Genomic DNA, 18,751 nt, shown 5'->3' on the forward strand with positions numbered 1-18,751 from the left:
GGATGAGCGTCAAAAACAATATTGAAGAAAAGAAGCCAAATGCAAAAGAATATAGACCATATGATTCTATTTATATGAAGTTCCAAAGCAGACAAAACTAAACTATAGCACTGCAAGTCAGCATACTGGTTATATTTTGAAGAGGATTAAGAAAGGAAAAATTGTAAAGTGATGCAAAGCAGGGGGCTTTGGGGTAAAGATAATGTTATTTTTTTTTTACCTGGATGGTGGTTGCATGGATGTTCACTGTTTGACAAATCATTGAACTCTATTACGTTTATATTTTTAGTATTTCCGTATTTGTGTTATTCATCACACAGATGCTCATGTATTTTAGACTTATTCATAAATATTTCATACCTTTGATATTCTTGTGAATAGAGTCTTTGGTTTTTCCATTCATTCATTTATTCAACAAGTATTATTTGACCACTTTCTCTGTGTCAGATACCGGTTTAAGAACCGAGAAATGGCAATGAATAAGATGTAAAAGATCCCTTCTCTCATCAGATTGACATTCTGTTGTCAGGATGGGTACTATAAATAAACAAATGAACAACAAGAAAATCTCAAATAGAATTAAATGTGATGAATTAACTGAAATGTTGAACTTGCAAATAGCTATACTGGTGTATAAGAAGGCTTTTTTTTTTTTTTTTTTAATTTTGACTAACTAGCTAACTAACCATCTTGAAGAACTTTCTTATTTGGTAAACTGTCACTAACTCATTTGGATTTTTTAGAAAGATGATCATAAAATCTCTGCATTATGAGTTAGTCTCTCTTTACCAATATTTACTCTTCTGGTGGAACTGTTCCACCAGTTTAATGGAAGTCACTTCATTTCAAGTATCTGTGCACATAATTCAGATCAACAAGCAGAGCAAGAAGGCACCATTTGTTTTATAAGCTGCGCTTTACTATATACCAAAAGGAGAGGGTACTCTTGAACCAAGAAACATTGCCTTCCTAAAGTCATGTCATTTTTAGTCCTTTTTAGTCCAAAAATTCTGGTCTGTGATTCAACAGTCTTACACAATTCACAGCACTTACCATAGCACATACCCCCCCCCAATGTCTATCACCCAGCCACCCCATCCCTTCCACCCCCCACCATTCCAGCAACCCTCAGTTTGTTTCCTGAGATTAAGAATTCCTCATATCAGTGAGGTCATATGATACATGTCTTTCTCTGATTGACTTATTTCGCTCAGCGTAATACCCTCCAGTTCCATCCACGTCATTGCAAATGGCAAGATTTCATTCTTTTTGATGGCTGCATAATATTCCATTGTATATATATACATCTACTTTATCCATTCATCTGTCAATGGACATCTTGGCTCTTTCCACAGTTTGGCTATTGTGGACATTGCTGCTATAAACATCGGGGTGCATGTACCCCTTCGGATCCCTACATTTTTATCTTTGGGGTTAATACCCAGTAGTGCAATTGCTGGATCGTATGGTAGCTCTATTTTAAACTTTCTAAGGAACCTCCATACTGTTTCCCAGAGTGGCTGCACCAGCTTGCATTCCCACCAACAGTGTAGGAGGGTTCCTTTTTCTCTGCATCCCTGCCAACATCTGTCATTTCCTGAATTGTTAATTTTAGCCATTCTGACTGGTGTGAGTTGGTATCTCATTGAGGTTTTGATTTGGATTTCCCTGATGCCGAGCAATGCTGAGCACTTTTTCATGTGTCTGTTGGCCATTTGGATGTCTCATTCGGAAAAATGTCTGTTCATGTCTTCTGCGCATTTCTTGACTGGATCATTTGTTCTGTGGGTGTTGAGTTTAAGAAGTTCTTTATAGATTTTGGATACTAGCCCTTTATCTGATATGTCATTTGCAAATATCTTCTCCCATTCTGTCAGTTGTCTTTTGGTTTTGTTGACTGTTTCTGTTGCTGTGCAAAAGCTTTTTATCTTGATGAAGTCCCAATAGTTCATTTTTACCCTTGCTTCCCTTGCTTTTGGTGATGTTTCTAGGAAGAAGTTGCTGCGGCTGAGGTCAAAGAGGTTGCTGCCTGTGTTCTCCTTTAGGATGTTGTTGGACTCCTGTCTCACATTGAGGTCTTTCAACCATTTGGAGTCTATTTTTGTGTGTGGTGTAAGGAAATGGTCCAGTTTCATTCTTCTGCATGTGGCTGTCCAATTTTCCCAACACCATTTGTTGAAGAGACTGTCTTTTTTCCATAGGACATTCTTTCCTGCTTTGTCGAAGATTAGTTGACCATAAAGTTGAGGGTCCATTTCTAGGCTCTCTATTCTGTTCCATTGATCTATGTGTCTGTTTTTGTGCGAGTACCATACTCTCTTGATGATTACAGCTTTGTAATAGAGCTTAAGTCTGGAATTGTGATGCCACCAGCTTTGCTTTTCTTTTTCAACATTCCTCTGGCTATTTGGGGTCTTTTCTGGTTCCATACAAATTTTAGGATGATTTGTTCCCTTTCTTTGAAAAAAATGGATGGTATTTTGATAGGGATTGCATTGAATGTGTAGATTGCTCTAGGTAGCATTGACATCTTCACAATATTTGTTCTTCCAATCCATGAGCATGGAACGTTTTTCCATTTCTTTGTGTCTTCCTCAATTTCTTTCATGAGTATTTTATAGTTTTCTGAGTACAGATTCTTTGCCTCTTTGGTTAGATTTATTCCTAGGTGTTTTATGGTTTTGGGTGCAATTGTAAATGGGATGGACTCCTTAATTTCTCTTTCTTCTGTCTTGTTGTTGGTGTATAGGAATGCCACTGATTTCTGTGCATTGATTTTATATCCTGCCACTTTACTGAATTCCTGGATGACTTCTAGCAGTTTTGGGGTTGAGTCTTTGGGGTTTTCCACATAAAGTATCATATCATCTGCAAAGAGTGGCAGTTTGACTTCTTTGCCGATTCGGATGCCTTTTATTTCTTTTTGTTGTCTGATTGCTGTGGCTAGGACTTCCAATACTATGTTGAATAGTAGTGGTGATAGTGGACATCCCTGCCGTGTTCCTGACCTTAGGGGGAAAGCTCTCAGTTTTTCCCCATTGAGAATGATATTCGCTGTGGGTTTTTCATAGATGGCTTTTATGATACTGAGGTATGTACCCTCTATCCCTATACTCTGAAGAGTTTTGATCAAGAAAGAATGCTGTACTTTGTCAAATGCTTTTTCTGCATCTATTGAGAGGATCATATTGTTCTTGTTCTTTCTTTTATTAATGTATTTTATCCCATTGATTGATTTGCGGATGTTGAACCAACCTTGCAGCCCAGGGATAAATCCCACTTGGTCGTGGTGAATAATCCTTTTAATGTACTGTTGGATCCTATAGACTAGTATTTTGGTGAGAATTTTTGCATCCGTGTTCATCAAGGATATTGGCCTGTAATTCTCCTTTTTGATGGGGTCTTTGTCTGGTTTTGGGATCAAGGTAATGGTGGCCTCATAAAATGAGTTTGGAAGTTTTCCTTCCATTTCTATTTTTTGGAACAGTTTCAGAAGAATAGGTATTAATTCTTCTTGAAATGTTTGGTAGAATTCCCCTGGGAAGCCATCTGGCCCTGGGCTTTTGTTTGTTGGGAGATTTTCGATGACTGCTTCAATTTCCTTAGTGCTTATAGGTCGGTTCAGGTTTTCTATTTCTTCCTGGTTCAGTTTTGGTAGTTGATACATCTCTAGGAGTGCATCCATTTTTTCCAGATTATCTAATTTGCTGGCATATAGTTGCTCATAATATGTTCTTATAGTTGTTTGTATTTCTTTAGTGTTGGTTGTGATCTCTCCTCTTTCATTCATGATTTTATTTATTTGGGTCCTTTCTCTTTTCTTTTTGGTAAGTCTGGCCAGGGGTTTATCAATCTTGTTAATTCTTTCAAAGAACCAGCTCCTAGTTTCGTTGATCTGTTCTACTCCTCTTTTGGTTTCTATTTCATTGATTTCTGCTCTGATCTTTATTATTTCTCTTCTCCTGCTGGGTTTAGGCTTTATTTGCTGTTCTTTCTCCAGCTCCTTTAGGGGTAGGGTTAGGTTGTGTACTTGAGACCTTTCTTGTTTCTTGAGAAAGGCTTGTATTGCTATATACTTTCCTTTTAGGACTACCTTTGCTGCATCCCAAAGATTTTGAACAATTGTGTTTTCATTTTCATTGGTTTCCATGAATTTTTTTAATTCTTCTTTAATTTCCTGGTTGACCCATTCATTCTTCAGTAGGATGCTCTTTAGCCTCCATGTATTTGAGTTCTTTCCGACTTTCCTCTTGTGATTGAGTTCTAGTTTCAAAGCATTGTGGCCTGAAAATATGCAGGGAATGATCCCAATCTTTTGGTACTGGTTGAGACCTGATTTGTGACCTAGGATGTGATCTATTCTGGAGACTGTTCCATGGGCACTAGAGAAGAATGTGTATTCTGTTGCTTTGGGATGGAATGTTCTGAATAGATCTGTGAAGTCCATTTGGTCCTGTGTGTCATTTAAAGTGTTTATTTCCTTGTTGATCTTTTGCTTAGATGATCTGTCCATTTCAGTGAGGGGGCTGTTAAATTCCCCCACTATTATTGTATTGTTGTCGATGTGTTTCTTTGCTTTTGTTATTAATTGGCTTATATAAGTGGCTGCTCCCATGTTAGGGGCATAGATATTTACAATTGTTAGATCTTCTTGTTGGATAGACCCTTTAAGTAGGATATAGTGTCCTTCCTCGTCTCTTATTACAGTCTTTGGTTTAAAATCTAACTTGTCTGATATAAGGATTGCCACCCCAGCTTTCTTTTGATGTCCATTAGCATGGTAAATGGTTTTCCACCCTCTCACTTTCAATCTGGGGGTGTCTTTGGGTCTAAAATGAGTCTCTTGCAGACAGCATATCGATGGGTCTTGTGTTTTTATCCAATCTGATACCCTGGGTCTTTTGATTGGGGCATTTAGCCCATTTACATTCCGGGTAACTATTGAAAGATATGAATTTAGTGCCATTGTATTGCCTGTAAGGTGACTGTTACTGTATATTGTCTGTGTTCCTTTCTGGTCTGCTTTCAGGATTTTCTCTTTGTCTCTGAGACTCATAAGTTTTACTACTAGATGTCGGGGAGTTGACCTATTTTTATTGATTTTGAGAGGGGTTCTCTGTGCCTCCTGGATTTTGATGCCTCTTTCCTTCCCTAAATTAGGGAAGGTCTCTGCTATAATTTGCTCCAATATACCTTCTGCCCCTCTCTCTCTTTCTTCTTCTTCTGGGATCCCAATTATTGTAATGTTGTTTCGTCTTATGGTATCGCTTATCTCTCAAATTCTGCCCTCGTGATCCAGTAGTTGTTTATCTCTCTTTTTCTCAGCTTCTTTATTTTCCATCATTTGGTCTTCTATATGACTAATTCTCTCTTTTGCCTCATTTATCCCAGCAGTTAGAGCCTCCATTTTTTATTGCACCTCATTAATAGCCTTTTTGATTTTGACTTGGTTAGATTTTAGTTCTTTTATTTCTCCAGAAAGGGTTTCTCTAATAACTTGCATGCTTTTTTCAAGCCCAGCTAGTATCTTTAAAGTGATGATTCTGAACTCTAGATCCAACATCGTACTAATGTCCATATTGATTAGGTCCCTGGCAGTTGGTACTGCCTCTTGTTCTTTTTGTTGAGGTGATTTTTTCCGTCTTGTCATTTTGTCCAGAGGAGAACAGATGAATAAGTGAACGAAATGCTAACAGGGTAACAACATCCCCAGAAAATATACACTAAACAAACCAGAAAAGACCTGAAACTGGGGGGAAAGAAAGTGAAAGAAAAAAGAAAAAGATAAAAACAAACAAAAACAAAACAAACAGAATATGATCAAATATGATCAGGCTGGTGCATAGATCAGTGCCACACACTAGATTTGGGGCATATTTTGGTCTGTTAGAAGAAATGCCTCCCAAAATTTTAAAGAAAGAAAAACTTATATATGTGCAAAAATAAGGGTTAATATGATGAAGGGATGGAATATGACTATAAAGATGAAAATTATAAAAGATTTTATAAAAGGAATTGATAAGATAAGAAGTTGGTTGAAAAAAGAAAGAAGAGGATTTAAAAAAAAAAAGAAAAGAAAAGAAAAAAAGGGAGAGAATGTGATCAAGCAGGAGACTAGAAAAAAGCCATACACTAGAGATTTAGGGTATATTTTGATCTGTTAGAAGAAACTGTATCTCAAAATTTTAAAGAGAGAACAATATATATATATATATATATACCAAAAATAAGGGTAACTACTATGAAGCGATAGAATATGACTCTAAAAATGAAAAATAAAAAAGATTTTTTAAAAAGGGATTGATAAGATTTTGGTTGAAAAAGGGAAAAAGAAAAATTAAAAAAAAAAGACAGTTAAAAAAAACTTTGAAAGACTAAAGAATCATTGGGAAAAAGCCATGGATTCTATGTGCAGTATTCCCCTAGCGCTGGAGTTCTGCTGTTCTCATTGATTGGTAAACTTGGTCTTGGCCGGCTGTTCTCGCTGATCTTCTGGGGAGGGGCCTGTTGCCATGGTTTCCAAATGTCTCTGCCGGAGGCGGAATTGCCCCGCCCTTGCCCCCTCCCGGCTAAGTCATCTGCTCGGGTTTGCCCTCCGGGGCTTTTGTTCCCTGCGAGCTTTCCGTACAGCTTTGGAGGCAGAGAGTGAAGATGGCGGCCTCCCAATCTCCGCCCCGGAGGAGCCGAGAACTCGGGGCCCCGCTCCTCAGTGAGCCCCCAGAGAAAAGCCGTCAGTCACTCCCGTCTCCCCGCTCTCCGGCCGCACCCCGTGCTCACCCGGCCTGCGACCGCGCGCCTCTGTCTCTGGCACCTGACCCGGGTGGAGTCTCCAAACCCAGCAGATCCCTGCGGTGCCCTCCCGCGCGGCTTCCCCCGGGGGAGGAAGGTGAGTCTCCCAGGATCTGCCGCTTGTGGGGTCCCTGCTGGAGGAGCAGGGGCCCGCCTGGGCCGCGGATCACGGTTTATGGCCACCCCGAGCTGAGAGCCCGCGCCTGGGCTCCGCCTCTGCAGCCGGCTTCCCACTCCGATACCTGGGAGCTCGGCCACACTCAGGCACCCCCGGTCTTTCTGTGACCCCGAGGGTCCTGAGACCACACTGTCCCGGAGGGTTCCACCCCCCGCTTAGCCACCAGAGTGACGTCCCTCGGCGGAGCAGACTTTTAAAAGTTCCGATTTCGTGCTCCGTGGTTCTATCACTTGCCAGAAGCGGCCGACGGAGGCCCCTCCCCCGCCGTCTCTCCTCCCGAATATCGCCGCGGATTCACTTCTCCGCACGTCCTACCTTCCAGAAAGTGGTCGCTTTTCTGATGAGAGAGTTGTTGCTCTTCTTTTCTTCGATCTCCTGTTGAGTTTGTAGGTGTTCAGAATGATTTGATCCCTATCCAGCTGAATTCCTGGGACCAGACGAAATCCAGGTCTCCTATCCCTCCGCCATCTTGCTCCTCCCCCCCAGATTTCTTTTATTTTAAATTTTGTCATAATAAACCTGCTTTGTGAGTTAAAACTAAAAAAATAAAATAAAATAAAAAGTTAAAAAAATGAGCCAAAAAAAAAAAATATTGCCCTGTGTCTTCTTGCAGGGCCAAAGAGAAACCTAAACTCAATCTGATTCTCATTCCATTTTATGAATTCTATTTCTTTTGTCTCACAAAGCTTTTAGATACTCCCCTCTTTCCCTGATCTTCAATAATTTGGCCACAGTGTGGAAGGGTAGGCTCTCAACGGGCCCTTTCAATCGGCATGAATTTTTTTTGATTCTATGTATTTTTCTTTTCTTATATCTTTGAGTACTTCCTCCCTTCAGCTCTCTCTGTTCCTGAAAAGCTCACTGATGAATGTTGGAGCTTCTTTACTTGACATGGCTCTTAACATTTTTAAGTACTTTCTATCTCTTTTTCTGTCTCTTCTATGTTTTGTAGAATTTTGAGTTTCAGTCTTCCAACTGACTCTTTGGCTGTGTTCATTTTGCTATTCAGTCGACTTACTGACCTTTTGTAATAATTAAGCTTATTTCCAGAAGCTCTAAATGAATATCTTAACTTCCTATTCTTATTTATATGTCTTAATGTAGTTTATCTAATCTATTAACTTTGTTAAGGTTGATTTCTTTCTTTCATGTGGTTATTTCCTTCAGACATTTGGTAATCTATGTCATACACTTGTCTCTGTCTTTGCGACTCCCTATTAGACTGTTTATGAATGCTGTTTTGCAGTTTCCCCTGCCTGCTTTAGCAATTTAGGAGTGGAAGGCTCTGTATGTGCTTCCTGGCAAGGATGCTAGCAGCTTATACCCCTTGAGTGGGAATTTGTCCTCCTCTGTGACTGTAGCAGTCACCTGGTGGCATGGCTATGCCTCTGTGACTCAAGTGAACTCACTCACAGCCAGCGGGCAAAGAACTCTGTCCCTCACTGCTGGGCACAGGGCCAGGACAGGAAGATGCACCCCTGCCAGGTGGCTCCTACTGAAGAACTTGAACCCTCCACCACCATGATTGCCCACCCCATACTCCTTTTGCCCCCTGAATTCTCCACCTCAAAGCTCAAAGCACACTGGAACCCAAAACTTTATCTCGAGTGAGTCCTTGGCCCTCAAAGGGCATGCTTGTAAAATAAAGAAATGGAAGTAAATGGTCTATTAGGTTCTCATTTCTACTTGGGAGGATATATAGGGTAGTGATCAGAAATCCACTGTATGATATCCAGCCAGACTGCCGGGTTCAAACTCCTAGATCAATCGTCTGCAACCTGGGTGACTTTGTGCCTCAGTTTCCTCATCTGTTAACTGTAGGTACTAATAATAACCTACCTCTGAGGAAGACTGAGAGGATTAAATGGGCTAGCACATATAAAAGTCTTTGATCAATACAGTACATGTAAGTACTCAACAAATATCCAGAACTATTACTGTTCCAATTCAGAGATTTTGTGACTGTAGTCTTATTCTGGATATTGAAACTTATCCCATGCCTGGACTCAATGTTTAAAAAAAATAATAATAATGCCAAAGGAAAAAGTCACAGCTGCCAACAATTTGGGGACATAATTAGAATTTAATATTAAGAATTTCTCTTCTTCCTGGGGCTGTCTGTTGAAATCATATTTTTACTGGATGTATTTCTTTACTTTTGGAGCTTTTGACTGCATTGGATTCTACTCAAAGCAGCATGAATCCAATTTCAATTCCTCTGATGTTTATAGCATGGTGCCAGGTCCTGGGGATTAAACACACCATTCTCACCTGTGCAGAAATACAGCTAGGAAGGATTTTCTGTTGCATTTACAACTTGACTGAGCAGGAAATTCTTTAATCATATATTTTCCCTTCAAACCTGTAGACTAGGTTTCCCTGTCTTCAGAAATTTAACACAATATGAATGTCTGAGGACCCTCTGATTATTTATCCTTTTTAAGTGAACTATGTCCTTTTTTGCCCAAATGTTAATAGAATTATTTTCTCAGCCTTTTATTTTTACAGTTTTTTAGCAAGTCTATTTTTGCTTACTTTTCTTGGAAATCAATCCATGTAATCAGGTGACTATCCAAGTTAAGAAAGTTTTCTATTGTGTCTTGATTCTTAATTTCATGCCAATTAATATGTTTGTTTTCTCAGAAACATCATAATTCTTGGGTTTACTTTCTGTTCTCTATAGCTACGAATTTCCCTTTTATTATTTCCTATATATTCTAAGACAAACTCTGAAATACACCCTATTCATCACTAATTAAATTTTCCAGTGCATCAGTTTTGCTTCTTTACTTCCTCTAAAATCTATTTGAATTCTGCTACTGTATTTTTAGGTCCCTGGCAGTCTTTTTATATTTCATCCAATTTTTTCACACCTTGTCACAATTTATCTACCATTTATCTTCATAGACTTCTGCTTCAATTCCACAGATGCCCTGCCTTCTTCAAACCTATCAATCATACCAAAAAGGTTTCTAAAGTTCTCTTCTGGTTCTTGCCACAAATCATTTTCTGAAGCTTCATTTTTTTGTCTATAGCATGATGTACTCATTCCTTATTGGGCACTAATTTTTTTAAAGCTCTATATTTTTCCCCATTTACATAACCTTGGACCTGGGATGATCTGTTCAGAACCTATATGTGTCAACAAAAGGTGTGTGGGTTTCTACCAGCTCCACTGTTGTGCATTTGATTGCTTCTCAAATCCTTTAACCCATCTATAGCTAAAACATTGTTTGATGCACATGATGGATAACATTATTTAGAAGGGAAACGATGTATGAGAATATGAGAATTTTTTAATTAAATCTTAAGCATGTAGAATACTTTGGTAAGAAGTGTGCCTCTTAATTATAATCTTGTGTTATATTTATTGATGGATAAATATGATGGATTTGAGAAAACGAACACAACATGAGTAATGTGGATGAAGAACACATTTGACATTGGCATTCAACTACAGAGCAAAGAAACCCGCTGAGACACGGCACAGCTTCCTCACCCATCATCCCACTCATAAGGCCCCCACCTAAGGTTAATGATACTGTAATAAAAAATTTTTAAAAAGCCACACATGCAAAAGAAGCAAACAGCAATCAGGGATGAAGCCACATATGTTCTGGCTTGCTCCAGCTCAAGAAAAAACTGGGGAGGAGTTTGAGGAGAAAGATACATTAGATAATGTTTGAAATCATAAGGAGGGCCCGGGGTGAAATAAAATAGAATATACAAAGCCTGTCACCTGGAGAGCACTAGAGAGCCTGTTGGGTATGACACATTGGCAGTTATATTCCCAGAATGTTTGTAGTAGGAGTAAATGAATCGGTTGTTTTGGAATCTACATCGCCTCATTTGTCCTACCTGTCACCGTTGCTGGGTGGAGGGAATCTTGAACTAGAAATGGAGGAGTTCACTCCCCAGATTTGCATGCTCTGGCTGGTTTTCTAGCACTTATAGAGCACAGACTTGCATGTTCTCTGTGCCTCTGGCTGCCATATTAAAGGGTCAATCTCACTGGCGCAAGAATGAAGAGTCAAGAGCTCCTAAATTTGAGCATAATTCCACTTCTCATATGCTTCCATCTACTGTAGTTCCACTGTCCTCCCTGTATGGTCTGACTCTCTGACACTCCAAACAGAGGGGACAAATGAAATATATGAACCCAACAACATTGCCACCAGGGTTCTTTCTGTCCTTGTCCCACCAAAAATAGTCTCCTTGTGAAGACTAAACTGCCCAACGTTGAAAGTGCCAATACCTCTCTTCACCTTCCTGTGCATTGTATTGGGGGAGTTTCATTCAGTCTTCAAATGGCTAGAGAAAGAAGAAACGTTTGATGATCCACTGGCTGTCACTCCTAGATTTTAGCATCATTGCAAGCTTTCATCTTTATATAATTACAATTTCATATGTAATTATGGTGGAAAATTGGGAAATATTTTCTGGCACAAGATATATCTTCCCAACATAATTGAGGTGAATGGTTAGTTTCATAGATTATGTATTTCTATATTTTGGGATGAAAAAAATTAAAGTGAGGTTTATGTCACTAAAAAAGTCAGTTGGCACATAAAATATTGTACACATTTTAACTAATGACAAAAGTGCTTTATTTACTAAGAAGAAACATTTTAATCAATTGAAAAAGATTAGTAAAGAGTAAGTTTACTGATTCACAGAAAGATTTAAGAATCTCACTCTCATTTTTGTAAATAGATACACTTTCCCTTTGTGATTAAAATTCTGAGAGATCCCAATACAAATGAGAAGATGTGTTTATCAAAGAAAAGAATAAGCAATGCCAGAAAATGCCAAACCTTCACACAGGTCATGGTTATCCAGCTCAGTATCCAACAGCAATGCCAGCTCAGGCATGGAATCTTCAAAACGTCAACCCCACAAAGAACCACAGAAGAGACTATGTATTTGATTATCTGACCCATGTGACCTGCATTCTGTGGAAAGGACTTGGAAGAGCCACCTCAAGCTGCCTCACATTATCAATGAGAGATTTTTTATACCACAAACAACCTTTGACAATGAGAAGCCTGTATGGGGAACATGGAACTTGTCCCTCACAGCACAAAGAAATCATTAATATAGAGGAAAACGGGGGGACCGGGGCCAGCATGACAGCAGCTAAACTTAACCTACCTTCTCCTGCAAAAACCGCCACAGCCACACTTAACCAACATGGTGGCAACTGGGAGGAGGACGCTCATAGGGCAGGGCAGGGAAACAGGGCCACGACCAAGACCAGAAATTCACCTTGACAGAACGACTGTCCACGTCCTCGACTTAGACATTGTTAGTAGTCATTCCAGAGTGTTCAGCTAAGGCAGAAATCAAGAATTCAGACAGACCTATCAGAGAATGAAGGTCCCAGGTTCTGGAGTCTTAAACACTCAGGCATACGGCTTTCAATAGACTAGAGCTTGATATGAAGCCAAGGGCCTTCCTGACAAAGGTTTCCACATGTATCATGCCCAGACCCAGGCCTGCTCTCAGGATGTGACCAGGCATAAGGGCTCCAGGAGGAAATAGGTCCATGTGGCCGGACTCCTGACAGAAGGGGTTGGGGAGCCTGGCAGTCTGCAGTGAGGGTAGCGCTCCCCTCCCCCACCTAACATGCTGGGTATTAGGGGTAACTTCAGAAGAGAATTCTCTGAGGAAGGGGGTGAAGAAGACACAGAAGATCATGCTTCATGATGATGGCCTAGGAGACTCAATAAGGAAAGCTGAGACTAATTTTTAAATCCACTGCCACTCTCCTAGTTCAATGTCAGATTCACAAAACATATCCTGATCTGCGCAGGATGAGTGCTAGTCAGGACAGGCTTCCGTCCTTGAGCTCTCACTTAAATCCACGGGTAGCTTTTCTCCTCGGTGAGAAACATCTTACAGGGCATCTTCCATGCAGTAGAAGAAGATGGGAGAGGAAGAGGCAGGGTGTCTTGCCCAGCGATGACTCGGGTTTTAACTACCATAGAAATAGAGCTGAGTTTCCAAAACACATTCCATTTAAACATTTCCTCCCACTGCCCATGTTAAAGTGGTTTCTGAATTTATCCTCCCCTAGAAGTGGTCTAATGGTCTAATGACTTGATCTTTCAGGATTCCTTTATAAGGAGGTAGGGAACTTAAAGTTAGTACCATTCTCAATTACATGACCTGCAGGTCACAGAGGGTGAATTATATGCTTGAAAGCTTAGTATGATCAAAGGCCAGGGAGGGAGCCAGGGACTTCAATACTAATGGGGGTAGATGAAAGTCAGCTACAGGTTGAGAGAAGGATCAGGACAAGCACAGGCCGAGTGGCCGGAGGAAGGGGGCTTGGAGCTGTGACAGAAGATATCAGCAAGAATGCAAATGCCCATGTTATGCCAGGGGGAGACCATACTGCCACTTTCTTCCAGCTCCTGGGCCCTAGACAGTGTGCTCCTTTCAAGGAGAGCAGACCCTGCCATAGAAGAGAATGGTTTGGGTTTTGTTGTGTCTGATGAAAAAGAAGAAAGGGTGATCAGCAGTAAACGTCACCCGGGAAAGTATGGACCTTTCCATGCCAACAGCCCCACTGGCGGCAACTGCCTGAGTGCCATCTTCATCCACTTCCACAAAGGTTTTATGGACAATTTTTGACAGGTACAAATTGGGACTTGGAGAGATTCCAGTAAGATCAGCCTTCCCTTCCTCAAAGATATCCGTGATGCCCATGTCCCGTAGAATAGAATTGAGATCGTAGCTGTCTTCCAGGGTAAACTGCGGGAAGGAGACGGCTACTGTTTCTTCTGACATATTCTCTGAGCTGCTCCAGGCCACTATTTTTTCATGAGTGATGTTCCTTTCAAGCTACAAAAGGAAGGAAATAATGTTTACGGTCAGATTATGAGCCTGCAAAGGATGCCCCAATTACTTCAAAGGGCTTGAGTCTATTTCAACAGCCAGTAACAATCTTCAAGATCCTTCCCTAAGCCTCAAACTACTCTGATCTCATTTAAATCCCCCCAAGCAAGTCTCTTTCCTCTTTCGAAGTCACAGGACAATTTGATACCAATTCTGGTGTCCTCTGGTGTCTGACAGACTGGTGTCTGGGTGTCAAAGCCCAGCAAAGCTCAGTTGACCCAAGTTGGGCGAGCTTGGCCAAGCCTTAGCTTTCTGAGGCTCAATCCCCTCTTCTATAAAACAGAGATAATACCATCAGGCTCTGATTGAACAAAATGATGTATGTAAAGTATTTAACATAGTGCTGGCATACAATACATTTTGAATAATGGCTATTCTTGTGATCACTATCCGGGGATTTCTCTCTCCCTCTGTGTCCACCTCTTCACCGCACAGAACAACATAGAGCCAAGGCTCCCCAGCCTTCACTGATTCCCACTTCACAAGCAATCTATCCCAGCGGCAGTATCTCCACTCTGTCAAGGCACTTGCACCCAAAAACAGAGTTTAGCTCACAGGTCGTTATGTGAGCCATAGCAAAATAGTCCAAGCAAGAGGCCGGAAGTCAGGCTATTCAGAGGAAAGGAAAGCTGGTTCATTTGTAGCAATTCTCACATCACTCCGTGTCCAGATTCCTTGGTCTGGAGAACAACTGCAGAGAGCTATAAGATGGGAGAGGAAAGCCCTATCCAACATCTTTGGCATTTGTCCTTTTCTAAACCAATGTAGAAGAACTATCTCACTGAGTTGAGATTCCTATATATTCTCTGATATCTCTAGTAGATGAGGTGCTAGCCTTCCTCAGGCAGGTAGATAGTAAATAGGGCTGCTCTCCAAAGATCGACACTGAAATATTTTGTAGAAACATGAAAGTGAAGACTTACCTCTTCCAGGCCCTTCACGTTATCTGCAGAGTAAGGAGGCAGCAGGACGAACATGCTGAGCTCCCCCTTAATATACCTCATTTCAAGGATCTGTGCCTTCAGCTCCTCTATGAAGCCGATTCGAAATAGGCCCTTTTGCTTCATCATCTTCACAGTCTTCTTTTCATTCTGCAGTGGACAAGATAGAAAGTCGCAGGACTGCCACGGTAAGCTCACATGGCCTCCATCTCTCCATTAAGATGAGAAGGGTCTTCACCAGAAGCTCTGAGCCACACCAGTGATCCAACCTAAGAGCCCTCTGCCCACCGATCAGTCAGCCCTTCCTTTGCCAACACCTTATTTTCCCATGGTTTTAAGAGGTTCTTCAGCTCCCAAGACCACTCGTTGGTAAACTGTCTATCCACGAATCTCCCTACAGCCTAGCCAGGGGAAATAAGCCCCACCAGCTTTCTACCTTCTGTGCCTGCACCACCCAGTCTCTTGGCCCCACGTGACCCCCTGCCCTCGCTGGCCTGAATGACCCACCACAGCACCAGTTGGAGCCTTGGTTAAATGATAATCATCTACATAGTAAATAATAGCACTTCTTCCATAGGCTTCCATCAGACGAAAGGGCACCACCCCAGACACCTTGTATATGTGAGAAGTCACCAATCTACAGATGAAGATGCACAGCACTTGGGCGCCTAGGTGGCTCAGTTGGTTAAGCGACTGCCTTCGGCTTAGGTCATGATCCTGGAGTCCCGGGATCGAGTCCCGCATCGGGCTCCCTGCTCGGCAGGGAGTCTGCTTCTCCCTCTCCCGCTCCCCCCTCTTGTGCTCTTTCTCTCTCTCACTCTCTCTCAAATAAATAAATAAAATCTTTAAAAAAAAAAAAAGAAGATGCACAGCGCTTGCAAGAGGAACACAGCTGACAGGTGCTGGGCTGGGATCCCAACCTTCCCTTTCCTCCATTCTACAGTCTGATGGATTAGAACACGGGTTTTTGAGACAAATACTCACAGATGTGAATGCTAATGCGTGAACTTAGCTAAGTAACCGAACCTTTGCATTCTTTCCCCTCAAGTCCTAAGAGGGAATAATAGTAAGACTCATTTTCATAATGATATTTTAGCGAACAAGTGAAATAATGAATGGAAAATGCTCAGGGCAGTGTCTGGCACCAAGATGGTCAATGAACTTCAGATACTAATTTTTGCTAATAACAAAATATTCTTATCATATTGTATGTCACCCGGAGACCTAAGTTTTAAAGTTGAGTGTACATACTGCAAATCATACTTCTTGGAAATTATGAGTGCAATATCTAAAAAACCATGTGCTGTGATATCATACCTCATTTAGAAAGAAAAGCGCATCAACTGTGTTTTCAGAATCGAAATATTTTTCCCATTTGGCCTTGAAGTAAACAGCATTCACCAGCACCAGTATGGTTGCGCTGTCAATAGCTTCCTCGTCGAAGAGTTCCTTGATTTTACCTTAAAAAAGGTTTCAGAGAACATCCTGAATGTGAATTGTGCCAGAAGTATTCATGTAGACAGATTTTCCTTCATGCCGCTTCCCCTCCCCAAGGCTAGGGCATGTCTGATTCAAGGACTAACCCAAGAAAATTACACCACTCCCAGTCCTGGATGCGGTGGAGGGGGAGAGGGGGGTGTGTTGGGGAGACACACTGTCACTCAACCCCAAGAGGGACCCGTTCTAAATCACTGAAACTGAGGGAATTTCCTTCCATTCCCTGAGTCACTGTTGTTGGAACTTGCCAGTAGACATCTATGCCATGACTTACCTTTCTTTTTTTTTATTAAGTTTAATTAGCCAACATATAGTACATCCTTTGTTTTGATGTGGTGTACAATGATTCATTAGTTGTGTGTAACACCCAGTGCTCATCACATCACGTGCCCTCTTTAGTACCCTTCACCAGGTTACCCACCCCGTGATCTACCTTTCAAAGTAGACTCTGCCACCTGATTATATTATAACCTCCTTGAGAAACAGACTACTGTGTAAACTTCCTATCTCGAGTGCTCATCAGAGCAAAAGGTATATGCTTACATATAAACAAAAATGCATATAAATATGCTAGGCCAGGATATAAAATCTATTCGATAGGGGCTTTCACATGTCCTCTCCCATGCCATCCCATGTCAACCATGAGAAGTAGGTATTGTTGTCCCTTCTTATAGAGGAATACACTACAGCTAGTGAGAGGTAAGGCCACACAGTCAAAAATCAGCAAGGCTGGCTGAGATCAGGTCCTGGGGCCTTCCTGCTCTTGGTCCAGCTCCGAGGCTCCTTCCACCATAACACAGCCCTGAGGTGGACTGGAAAATCCCATGCCGTCAGGCAATCATCTGTTTGCAGTATGCATTCTTTCCACCACAAAATACCAAACCACCGGTCATCTGAATGCATGCCGAGTCCTTAAAGATGAGTAGAGCTTTCTACTGCAAGACTTCCACGTAAACTCCATAAATAATAGATTATGTTGACATCACCTACGCTTAAAATACTCCAGGAGATTTAACTAGTGCCTTAGTATAAATTTTTTTAGTGAACACGCTTTTCCTCTTGGCAACTGAGTGGAACCTTGAAGGAATGGGAATTTTTGTGGCACGTGGACCAAGTAAGGAGAAATAATTTTGGAGTTTGGGTGCGCAAGACAAGGCCAGACAGGGGAGTTTCATATTAAAAAATTATTCCATTTTATGTTGAATTCTAAATTTCACTACTCATCACTATCTCTAAACACCCCTTCATCCAGAAAACACCTACGTACTTAGTGAAAAGTTGATAAAAATTGGGATTTTATTATTTCCTTTTCCCTCTGAATAACTAGATTCTCTTCACAGTCTTTCTACTGACCTTTTGTTAAAAAAAAATGGAAATAGTTAACATCCTGCTGGCATGTGCTTGGCTGAAAGGATTTCACATTTTCTGATGGAGCAAAGGAGTAACACAGCGTAAGCGTTTAGCTGTTTGCACCTACAAAACTGGCTTTGAACACGGCCCATGTATGTGAGCACCTGGTTTTGACAGACTAGCAATCTGAGACCATGGGCTGACTTTTCTCCTTTTAAATGGAAAAGAACACCAGCTACAATGTGTTTGGTCTTTCTTACCTTGGCACTGAGATTCAACCCAAAAGTTAATCTGTTGTCTGGACTTTTCGGTGTCCTTCCGGAAATCAACACTTTCAATGGTTGTGTGATAAAATTGAATCACACCATCTAAGTAGTCCTGTTAAATTGGAATAAAGAGAAATAGTACAATGAAATCAGATAACCATGCTAATCGTTAGGTGTGAGGCAGTCAGGAGAAGCCTAATGAGAGAGATGGTCATTTAAACAGGATGCACGTGGTGTCTATCTATCTCCACTCTTAATTAGCCAGAGGCCTTTTTCACTCACTGTGGTGACAATTTAGGATATAGAATGCTTATTCATGGGATGCCTGGGTGGCTCAGTCGGTTAAGTGTCTGATTCTTGGTTTCTGCTCAGGTCATGATCTCAGGGTCCTGAGATGGAGCCCCACATCCGTCTCTGCACTCAGTGCAGAGTCTGCTTGAGATTCTTTCCCCTTCCTCTCCCTCCCCCTCTACTCCTCCCCCAGCTCACACACTCTCTCTTTCTTTCTCTAAAAATAAATACATAAAATCTTTTTTAAAAAGAAAAAAGAATGACTATTCATGAAGCAGCCCACAGTTACAAGGGCACAAGCCCGTTCCTACCAGATACCCTTTTCCTTGGACATCTCATTTGTGGAGACACTGCAACATGAGGATCAAGTAATTTGAGAAGCTTAACTATAAAATGCCTCTATTTTTAAGAATTAAAACCCTAACTAATGGTTACAGAGTTTCTGGAGCGATAAAAACATTTTGGAAATTGGGTGGTGCTTATACAACATCGTGAATGTGATCAATGCTACCGAATTGCATACTTAAAAATGGTTAAAA

The 18,751-nt window shown here is 41.2% G+C and overlaps 1 protein-coding gene across 1 annotated transcript in view; it reads right to left on the reverse strand.

The window, feature by feature from the left end:
• Window positions 1-13,129: 13,129 nt before the first annotated feature.
• Window positions 13,130-18,751, reverse strand: part of SERPINB5 (serpin family B member 5) — a 61,877-nt gene continuing 56,255 nt past the window's right edge. Inside the window, exons 9-12 of the mRNA XM_034995954.1 lie at window positions 17,916-18,033; window positions 16,126-16,268; window positions 14,791-14,958; window positions 13,130-13,813 (exon numbers count right to left, since the gene is read on the reverse strand). Of these exons, the coding sequence (XP_034851845.1) occupies window positions 13,409-13,813; window positions 14,791-14,958; window positions 16,126-16,268; window positions 17,916-18,033 (834 nt within the window). The 3' untranslated portion in view covers window positions 13,130-13,408. The remainder of the gene's footprint in view (window positions 13,814-14,790; window positions 14,959-16,125; window positions 16,269-17,915; window positions 18,034-18,751) is intronic.

The sequence above is a fragment of the Mirounga leonina genome, unplaced genomic scaffold (assembly GCF_011800145.1).
Source record: "Mirounga leonina isolate KUSES-001 unplaced genomic scaffold, KU_Mleo_1.0 Mir_93, whole genome shotgun sequence".
NCBI classification, from domain to species: Eukaryota; Metazoa; Chordata; class Mammalia; order Carnivora; family Phocidae; genus Mirounga; species Mirounga leonina.